This window comes from Cyprinodon variegatus, unplaced genomic scaffold, assembly GCF_000732505.1.
Source record: "Cyprinodon variegatus isolate N-32 unplaced genomic scaffold, C_variegatus-1.0 Scaffold332, whole genome shotgun sequence".
NCBI lineage: Eukaryota > Metazoa > Chordata > Actinopteri > Cyprinodontiformes > Cyprinodontidae > Cyprinodon > Cyprinodon variegatus.
In genome coordinates, this window is record NW_015150785.1 from 465369 (window position 1) to 475521 (window position 10153).

Here is a 10153-nt window from a genome sequence, read left to right on the forward strand (position 1 = left end):
TTCTGAGATTAAAGTCAGAATTCTAACTTTTTTCCCATACTATACTGAAATAAAATAAAAAAAAATCAGTTAACATTTTTTTTTTTTTCCAGTGGCCCTAATCCTCTTCCGTACTGCTGCCACCATCTGTATTAGAGGGAAATAAATGGTAGGGGTGGCCAATGATTGGCTAAGGGTGGCCCCCCATCTAGCTCCGCCCCTGTCCCCCAAGGTTTGTTTATGTTTTACTTTATTTCAGTTGATTAGAATTATTTGAGCGTTCAGGAAGGTGAATTGCTCAAAATAAATTTCTTCTACTAAGTTGAAAGTAAACATTTCACAGTAGATTCATACTTCAAATAATTTAGCTGATTGAGTTTACTGACTTTTTTACTCGGGTTCATTTCTCTGAGGTTATTTCAAATAAAAAGCATCAGTAAAGGCGCTGCTTTAAAATGAGGAGCAGATCATCTGTTAATATTGTTGTTCATAGATAGACTTTCCAGATAGTGACGCGCACCAACACCTCAGGTCACGTGACCACAGCAGGCGCACAAAGCGCAGCTTTATAAGCGCCCCTCATCCAAAGCAGCGCACAGCCAGTCTGCCTCTGCTGTCTGACTGAAAGCTCCAAACGGGATTATTTACCTGAGATTATCTCCGAAACACAAACTCCTGCTATAAACATCTTACTTTTAGGAGTTTGTTTTTTTCCAGGAGTTTTATTTTCCTTTGCATGGATTACTGCGGGATATTCGGAGCGAAACGACGAAGGTTTGTGTTTTCCAAACTCCACAACCTGCAAATATTGTCACGATTTATACTTTTCAATATTCTATATATATATATTTAAATCATGTATTTAATTGTTGCTTATTCGTTTGGTCTTCTTAGACGTCTTATTTCAAAAGAATCATGTAAATCTGAGTGTAAATAATTAATGTCATAAGTACCAAATGTTAATGCTTCATGGATCAGATATGGTTAATCCCGGAATTGGCCCCATGATGCCTAATTAATCCAGTGATTACAGAAAAAACACCCCATTATAATGCTTAATGACCTGCTTTAATTAAGGCAAATGCCGCTGATTCCCTTTATACCCCCCCTCCCACCCTGAGGGTTGCACAGGTTTGTCAACTGTTCAGTTTCCCACTATTGTTTGGGATCCAGCTGAGAGTTGCTGCTGATGCACAGATTCCCTTAAAACCTCCCAGAAAAAAATCTATCATTCCCTTCATTTATAATTTTTATTTTTCAATGGGAAAATAAAACAACTTCCAAGTGTAAAAATCGTTAAAGGTGAATTATTTTAATTGGTAATGGAAACCAAACATTTTCTTGTTTTTGTAGATGTTCTTTCACCTGCGTCTGATGCTGTTACACAACACGCCTCTTCACTGAGCATTTCTGCAGCCATGAAGTTGGCTGCGCACAGGATGGCAGGCACAGCGATGAGCACGCTCACCACAGGTGTGCAGTATCTGGGCTCCAACGACGCCAGCTACGACGACCCCTCCATCGACTCCGGCCTGGCGAAGAACAGGTTGGGCTTTCAGAAACCTCACCCTGCCTCCGTCTCCAGCTCCTTCCCCGACCTCGTCCTTGGAAACAAGGATGTCGTTTACACTGCCCTCTTTCCTGTATTTCCCACCAACATCTCAGACTTGGTGTTGGGTAACTCCACTGCTGTGGAGAGTGTAGATGCTTCACAGTGTGCAGAGAACCTTGTGGACAACCTAGAGTGCTTCATGATCCTTACCCCTAGTCAGCAGCTTGCAGTTGCCATCTTAGCGCTCACTCTGGGTACTTTCACTGTGCTGGAGAACTTTGTGGTCCTCTGTGTGATCCTTCACTCCCAGACTCTTCGATCCCGTCCTTCTTACCACTTCATCGGCAGCCTGGCTGTGGCCGATCTCATAGGAAGCATCATTTTTGTCTACAGCTTCTTGGACTTCCATGTCCTCCACAGAAAGGACAGCCCAAATGTTTTCCTGTTCAAGCTGGCTGGAGTCATTGCCTCCTTCACCGCCTCCGTGGGCAGTCTGTTCCTCACCGCCATCGACCGCTACATCTCCATCCACAGGCCTATGGCGTACAAGCGCATCGTCACAAAGACGAAGGCGGTGATTGCCTTCAGCATGATGTGGACCATCTCTATTGTCATCTCGCTGCTGCCGCTGTTGGGCTGGAACTGCAAACGCCTCGGCACGGTCTGCTCTGATATTTTCCCTCTGATTGATCAGAGGTACCTCACCTTCTGGATTGGAATAACAAGCGTCCTGCTGTTGTTCATCATCTACGCCTACATGTTCATCCTCTGGAAGTCCCACCACCACGCCGTCCGCATGCTGAGCCGGACCTCCCAGAGGAGCGTGATCGTCTACACTGCGGACGGCGCCAAGGTTCAGACCGTGAGGCCTGAGCAGGCCAGGATGGACCTCCGCCTGGCGAAAACCCTGGTCATGATCCTGGTGGCCCTCATCATCTGCTGGGGCCCGCTCCTAGCCATCATGGTGTACGACCTCTTCGGGAAGGTGAACGACTTCATCAAGACCGTGTTCGCCTTCTGCAGCATGCTGTGTCTGCTCAACTCCACCGTGAACCCGGTGATCTACGCCATGAGGAGCAAGGACCTGCGCAGGGCCTTCCACAACATCTGCAACATGTGGCGCGGCGGGTCCCAAACTCTGGACAGCAGCGGAGAGAGCGACTGGAACAGCAGGAGCGTGAGAGCCGCTGCAGCAGCAGCTGCTGCAGCAAGCAGGGCGGGGAAAGGTGGTGGCAGCTGTGAAAAAATGCAGAAGAAAGCAGCTCAGGTTCGAGTTTCTGGAGGTACAGAGTCTTCTACAGCAGAGCCCGTCTGAAGCCAAGCCTGCTTCTTTATAACTGTGAAGCTAATAGTGTTGTATAGTCTCTGGTCTGCTAGCTTTGTTACTGCAAATGTGTGCCAAAAACCACTGATACAAAATAGATCATAGAACTTTATGTCCTTTTCTTTAAAAAGTGGATTCTCATCATTAATCAAGAAAGACACATTTTTATGTTTCTTTTATCTTATAGGAGGATCTATTGGTGCTTTGTTGCCTTCGCTCCAGCTTAAAATGTAGAGATTAGCTCAGTATCCTCCTCTGTGTTGTATTTTTTATTTATTTTATTATGAGCTAATGTGAAAATGTTATTTATTTATTTATTTATTTATTTATTTATGAGTCGTCTTCTAATGTTTTTAAAATGAACAAGTTTTACAACATTTCTGCATCGCCTTGTTTCCCGTAACAGTATTTGCCAACAAGTAGGAATTCTGTAAAGTGTGATTTAGATCTATTTTTGTTCACGTTTTGTTGAATTGTTCGGTGTCTTTTTGAAGTAAAATGAATTTCCTAGCCTCATGTCAATTAAAAGCTTTTTTTTCCTGCTTTGCCTTTTTGAAGGTTTCGGTTTGTTACCATATAGGTGGGTGTTCCCCACGGTTTCCCAAACTGTAGCATCATCGAGTGCATGACATTGCATAGTTGACTGCAGAGATCCCTCAATGAAAGTGGAGAGGAAACACTGGAACATAACATTCAACCATTCATTATAGAAAGACAGTACAGCTGCAAACAGAGACATTTCCACCTAATGGGAACTTAACATGAATGTCTCTGGATGAAGAGAGGAAGTTAGAGGCTCCAGCTGCTTTCCTAATCCAGGTACCGCATCTTGCTTTCTAAATCCAGCTGAATGAACTTCATTTCTAATCTGGATTTTGAAACCATAAAATGTTGCTCTCAGGGACAATAAAGTAAAAAAAAAAAAGTGAAATGCTGAAATATTTCTGTCTGACCCAGCTCTAAGAGCAGTGAGAAGTTGCCAGATGATTTAGAAAACATTGCTTCTTTTCAATTGATAACACTGCCCCCTTCTGAACATATTAAGGAATTAGATTTCGATAAAAAGCATAGAGCGGTCTGCAGGTATATGCATGAATTTCAGCATAAAAAAATAGCATCTACATAATTGATTTTAGAAACAATAGGCCTTTTTGACAATATTATTCTACTATATGATTATATTGCATAACAAATTATATTCTTATAATAGTTTATGTTTCTGCCTTTTAGCTTACAGTTCTGTTTTTCTTTGATTATTAATAACAATTAATGAGATGTCATATTTTGGCCTACAGAATCACAGGGAAAGATGTTTGCCTAATATTGTCTTAGAGAATGGGATTAAACTCTTAGCATTGTAAGAAAACTATATAAGTTCATTAACAAATATTGGTTATTCACAGGGTGCTGTATGAAAGGATTTTTATGAAAAGTGGAAGGAAAATCTGTGCCAGAAAAAGATGTTACAAGTCAAATTAGTTGCATCCTTTGCTTCTTTGTGGAAAGGTTTTATGAAGATGCTATGGTTTCGTTTTCCAGGGCGCTTTGAAATTGACCCCATACCAAAAATATAAGTACTTAAGGACTGGCAGGTGTGCTGTCACTAAGCTTGTTCAGAAAACAGGGTGGCAAAAAGCAGAATCTACACGGTTCCAAAAGGAAAAGTAGCAACCACAACATCCATATTTTCTACATAAAGACTAACTATAATTTCCTATTATGAATAAAATTCATATCTACATGTACTAATATCACATTAAATGGATTAATTATTATTAAAATAGTTATTTATCTCTGAAGGCTCGTAAATGACTTGCAGAGACATCATTTTCTCTTTACCCCATAAGGCAATATCTTCTTTCAAAAAGAGCAGAATTTCTGTATTTATCATCTTTAATGTTAGTATATTGGTGTGCATAATTAACCGCAGTGTTTTTGTTGTCAATAAACTGTTAACATATGAAAAATGTAAATGTTAAATAAGTTAGAACATTCTGCTTGTGAGTAATACTGCTGCAAACATCTGTATTAGAGGGTAGGGGTGGCCAGTGATTGGCTAAGGGTGGCCATGGCCCCCCTGTCCCCCATCTAGCTCCGCCCCTGGTCCTAAATACAACAGAAAATAAAAGAGAAATTAGACTAAACTCAGCTAAACTCAGGACAAGCTTGAAAGAAAACACAAAAGAGACTAAATATTGGGCTAAAAGTTAAAGAAAGCTTCAGACCTTCAACTGCTTTTATTTAATTATGAATCTAATTAGGTTCCATTTTATAAACCAACAGAGGCGCCAGAACCTAACGGTCAATCTACACTGTTCCAACAGGAAAATTAACGAGCAAAAAATTCATATTTTTCTACATAAAGACAAACTATCCTTTCCTACAGCCTTTTAAAAGGCTCTTTAAACGTCTGTCCTTTCTACATAAAAGGTATAGAAGATCGAAATCTTTCAGGTTTGAGTTCTGCGGCGAACATCTTTTCCATTGTCATTACTTACCTAACTTTATCAATAATCATTCTGCATAAAATTGATATTTACAAGTACTAATATCTGCAGAAATTGATCATTTATTATGTTTTTATTAATTTAGTTATCTATGATTTCACTGAAAACTGCTAGATGACTTTTTTTACCCCATAAGACAAAATCTAGCTCTGAAAAGAGGATGAATTCTGTATTTGTCATCTTTATTGTTAGTATTTTGATGTGCATAACCACATTAACCACAGTGTTTTTTGGTCAAGTAATTGTTAATATATAAAGATTTTGAATATTTTGAATATTCCACTTGAGATTCTTACTGCTGCCACCATCTTTATAGAGGGAAATAAATGGTAGGGGTGGCCAATTAATTACTATAGGTTGCCATGGCCCCCCCTGGCCCCCCCATCTAGCTCCGCCCCTGGTCCTAAATACAACAGAAAATAAAAGAGCAATTAGAAGAAGATAAGACACCCCAGAATAAATGATTAAGGGCATTATTAAAGTAATCCGGGCATTCTGAACAACCAAGCAAAATCCCAAACGGTTTTGTACTTAAAACAGCCACAAACTGAGGCAAAAGTTCGTCGCTAAAAGTGACATTACCAGAATAAAGATAATTAAACCATTTAAATATTTGACCTGCATGGTCCTAACCATATATAGAACCAGTATCCTGAGTTTTTCTGGAGGATTTAAAAGAAAAATATGGACCAGAATAAAAGTAACAGACATTTTTGTACTAAGCATCCCAGAAAAATCAAAATTGAACTTATTATAAAAAGATAATATAATTCGTAAAAGGTTCACTATTTTATTGCAGTCTTTAAAATGTCACAACAATATTTATTCAAATACATTTATTTCCTAAACTCTTCCAGTTTTCGTCATCTCCTTTCAGGATTGTAAGATGTGACGAGTCCACACTCCTTACCAGTTGGTGGCGGTAATGCTCACCTAACGTTTTTGCCAACCGCCATAAAAAAAATTCAAGAAGAAGATGTGACGTCAGGAGGCGGAGCCGCCAACAGCCTCGTATCAGAAAACAAGCTGCTAGGTAGCGTTAGCTCGCAGCAGCGTTCGCTCTCCACACCAACAGTTGGCCGCTGCTGGCTGGTCGGGATTTTTAACTTCTGAAAAACAACTCCCGTAACAAAACTACGAAGAAAAACTTCCCTGGACCTATTTCAGCTGTAAAGGTAAAAAAATAACCTCCATATAGATGCAGTGTGGGGTCAGCGGTAGTCTTAGCTAGTGTTAGCTTTGTTTTCTTTTTGCTTATTGGCTTTGAGGCGAAGCTAGCGGACCGCTGGTTAAATCCTTTACATCACAGTGTGTTCAGTGCTTTTCTTCTGGTAAATCGAAGCTCGCATATCAATTTTATTATTTCCCTGCGTTTCTAAACCTCCCTCTCCCTTTGACAACTTTCAAGTCATGGCGTGTGGAGCCACCCTGAAGAGAACCATGGATTTCGATCCATTGATGAGCCCCGCGTCCCCTAAAAGACGGAGATGCATCCCGGTGGCCCCGTCGGCTTCCTCACCGAGGAGGTACCTCAGCATGGAGCCCTCGCCGTTTGGAGAGTCGTCGTCTAGACTCAGCGCAGGTAAACTTGGCTACTGTTGGTTAAACTGGCCTCCTGTCCTGGATGAACAGTTTCTCAGGTTTCTGATGTTGGGCTCAGTAACGTGACTGATGAACTCTCCCCTTTATCTGTGGTTTCACCAGAACAAATCCTGAACAACATCAAGCAGGAGTACAAACGTATTCAGAGGAGGAAACATCTAGATGGAGGCCACCAACAACTAGAGTGCTGTTATTCTCCAGACTCCCCTTCCCAGTTAGCTATGAATGTCTCCAGCATGGCAGGTTGGTGAAGGACCAATAAAGGCCTCTTTTATTACAGTTTTCCATGTGTTGATAAAAAGAAAAAATAATTCTATTATAATTTTCACACCATTTTAAAATGTTATTAAACCATTAATCAATGTCTAGAGCACGAGGATCATTGTTGATCACAAAAAAATGATACAATATACTTAATTTTTTCCCATTATCAGAAAAAAAAGTGAGACACAAATCAAAGCAGTCTGTTATGGTTACAGTATTGTACTTTAGCTGCTAAAAAAAAATGTAGACGGATTTTATTTATTCTCATATCAATTCATACAACTAAATATCTTGTTTTTAAGCTCTACACATTTTTAAGCATTTTCTAATTACCTTAGAGCCACGGTTAAATAACATAATTTTATTAATTTGCTGTTGAATATAAATAATACTAGTACAGGGGTGGAGCTAGATGGGGGCAAGGCCACCCTTTACTGATCATTGGCCACCCCTACCATTTTATTTCCCCTCTAATACAGATGGTGGCAGCAGTAATACACTCAATTGGAATATTTTTCATATATTCATAATTACTTGACAACAAAAACATTTCATTATGCACATCAATATCCTTACATTAAAGGCAAGTACAGAATTCGTGCTCTTTTCAGAACTAGATTTTGTTATATGTGGTAAAGAGAAAATGCAAGTCATCTAGGAGTCTTCAGTGAAATCGTAGATAAATAACTATTTTAATACAAACGTATTCAATAATACGTTTTTGTAGATATTATTACTTGTTAATATCAGTTTGATTGTTGATATTAGTAGATAAGTAATGACAAAAAGAAAAGAAATTAAAACCTGACAGAATTGTATCCATATTACCTTTTATCTAGAAAGCATGGATGTTTAAATATATGCCCCTCAGCCTTTAGGTGTTGTGCATTTGTACTTCCTGTGAACGCTCCATGTTTCTTCTAACAGGGCCGTCCTCCGGTGGCGTCTCCCCAAGCAGAAAAGAACAACCGTTGTTCACCCTCAGACAAGTTGGAATGATCTGTGAACGCCTGCTCAAAGAACGAGAAGACAAAGTGCGGGAGGAGTACGAGGAGACCATGACCTCAAAACTGGCAGGTAGCTACTTTTCCAATGATTCAATCTATGCTGCATCTACATGCATTATACAAATCATTTCAGTTTATAACATCCTTGGTGCAAATCTTTTTTTTTTAACTTATCAGCATAGTAAATCACTTATTTAATCTGTAAAAGATCAGAGATGTTTAAAAACAGCTTGTGGCGATATTTTGAGAATGATTGCTGCAGTATTTTGTCTAACAACATACTGCAACCAATTAGGCCTTTTTGGGGCGTTCATAAATAACCATAGAGCAGGACTGATTGACTCTCTGCCGTTTCTTTTCCAGAACAATATGACACCTTTGTGAAGTTCACACATGATCAGTTGATGCGGCGATTCGGCGAGCAGCCTGCAAGCTGTGAGTTCTTTCCCTTTTATTTTCACATTCCTGCTTCGCTGGCACGGCGTCAGGAAGTTCAAACCAACCGATCTGAGTTCTATATTTCACCTCTGCTTTTCTCCAGATGTTTCCTGAGTGTGGCACAGAAGAAGACCTCCTCCGGCTGCAAGCCGTCATGTGATCTCTGGCAGAAGAGTTCTCATCCTAAGAGATTTAATTTAGCTAGTTAAAATGAAACTTTTCTGGCTGTGCCATATATCAGTCTTTACGCGAAGCGGTTGTTGGCACTCGAGTGGCAGCAGCTTGGTGCTTCCTGGTGTAAATTAATGGACCCTATCTCTACAAGTGGCCTCTGTTCCCCCCCAGCTCTACGCAGCGATGCAGTTATCTCCCTTTTTCTATCGACTCCCAGCATTCCAGGCTTTGTTTCTGTTACAGATGAGGCGCTGCAGAGTTTTACAAGGTTTACTGCTCAATCTAAAAAGTGAATGGAGTGGTTCGGCACCATTTCCCTCATTTATTGCTTTTTAAATCAAGTAGGTAAATGCTTTTTTTTCTTCTTCCAACCAGTTTCTATTTATTTTGTCCAACTGGTATCATTTTTGCAACCAATGTACTCGAATGGAGAAAAAATAAATGGAGAGCTAAATCTTTACTTGTGGAACTTTTTTAATCTGTTGCTTTTAGTTCTTTCTTGGTGGGGCGGGGTCAAAAATATCAGACCAGTTTACTTTGACATCAAACAAGAACCAGGCCATGGGTAACGTCTTCAAACACAGCATTCCAGGTCAGACTGAAGACTTCAGTGACCCTCTGAGCCGTTCCCCACAAATGGAGATAATACAGAACAGTGACCAGCCTTCCCAGGAGCAGACAGCTTACCAACTCTAAGAACTCAAGGTCAAACCAGGGGAGAAACATCTAATACTCTAGACAATAAATCATATTTTAAATGTAAGAAAAGGAGTAAAGGCCTGCTTGAGTTCCAACACAAACACTAGTTAAAACCCTTTTAGGCCTGTCACTCAAAAGTCCGCCTGGCATTTTTTTACTTGTTTAAAGTAAAAAGTAGGAAGAAAAAGTCCTGTGGCCAAGTGCTTCAGCACATTTTTCCAGAATCATTTAGAGCTTTCAATAAATGCATTATTTTACATTATTCTTGATACTAAACCACTATTAAAACTGTTTGATATCAAGAAAAAACAAAAATCGAAATTAGATTTTGGAGATTTTATGCAAATAAAACACTGCATTTGAACATGAAGTACAGATTTTGCATCACAAATTGACAATTTCAACACTATAGAACATATTTACAATATTTTTTTCATTCTCAATTATTTTTACAAATAAGAAACAGACTAACAATTAAAACTATTTACAGGCGATTTTCCCCTCTCTGCATTTCTGTCCAGGAGAACTTCCTCCCTTTCTCCAGGTTCCTGGCTGCCCAGTTGTTGGTCAAATAACAAACTAATGTGAGGACTTCATTGTCAAAAAA

General features: G+C 39.7%; 2 protein-coding genes across 2 annotated transcripts; both read left to right on the forward strand.

Annotated features, from left to right (window-relative positions):
* Positions 1 to 584: 584 nt before the first annotated feature.
* Positions 585 to 3171, forward strand: LOC107091318 (cannabinoid receptor type 1B-like). Its single transcript, XM_015385163.1, has 2 exons — positions 585 to 753; positions 1333 to 3171. Exon 2 carries the CDS (start codon positions 1398 to 1400, stop codon positions 2844 to 2846), a length of 1449 nt encoding a protein of 482 aa, XP_015240649.1. The 5' UTR covers positions 585 to 753; positions 1333 to 1397; the 3' UTR covers positions 2847 to 3171.
* A 3191-nt stretch (positions 3172 to 6362) lies between these two features.
* LOC107091309 (akirin-2-like) lies at positions 6363 to 8795 on the forward strand. Its single transcript, XM_015385152.1, has 6 exons — positions 6363 to 6537; positions 6771 to 6944; positions 7067 to 7207; positions 8156 to 8305; positions 8599 to 8670; positions 8777 to 8795. Exons 2-6 carry the CDS (start codon positions 6773 to 6775, stop codon positions 8785 to 8787), a joined length of 546 nt encoding a protein of 181 aa, XP_015240638.1. The 5' UTR covers positions 6363 to 6537; positions 6771 to 6772; the 3' UTR covers positions 8788 to 8795.
* The last annotated feature ends 1358 nt before the right edge of the window (positions 8796 to 10153 follow it).

Coding starts and splice junctions, on each gene's coding strand:
- LOC107091318 (XM_015385163.1), top strand. CDS start 1,398: ATGAAGTTGGCTGCGCACAGGATGGCAGGCACAGCGATGAGCACGCTC.
- LOC107091309 (XM_015385152.1), top strand. CDS start 6,773: ATGGCGTGTGGAGCCACCCTGAAGAGAACCATGGATTTCGATCCATTG. Junction 6,945..7,066: donor GTCGTCTAGACTCAGCGCAG/GTAAACTTGGCT, acceptor TGGTTTCACCAG/AACAAATCCTGAACAACATC. Junction 8,306..8,598: donor CATGACCTCAAAACTGGCAG/GTAGCTACTTTT, acceptor TTTCTTTTCCAG/AACAATATGACACCTTTGTG.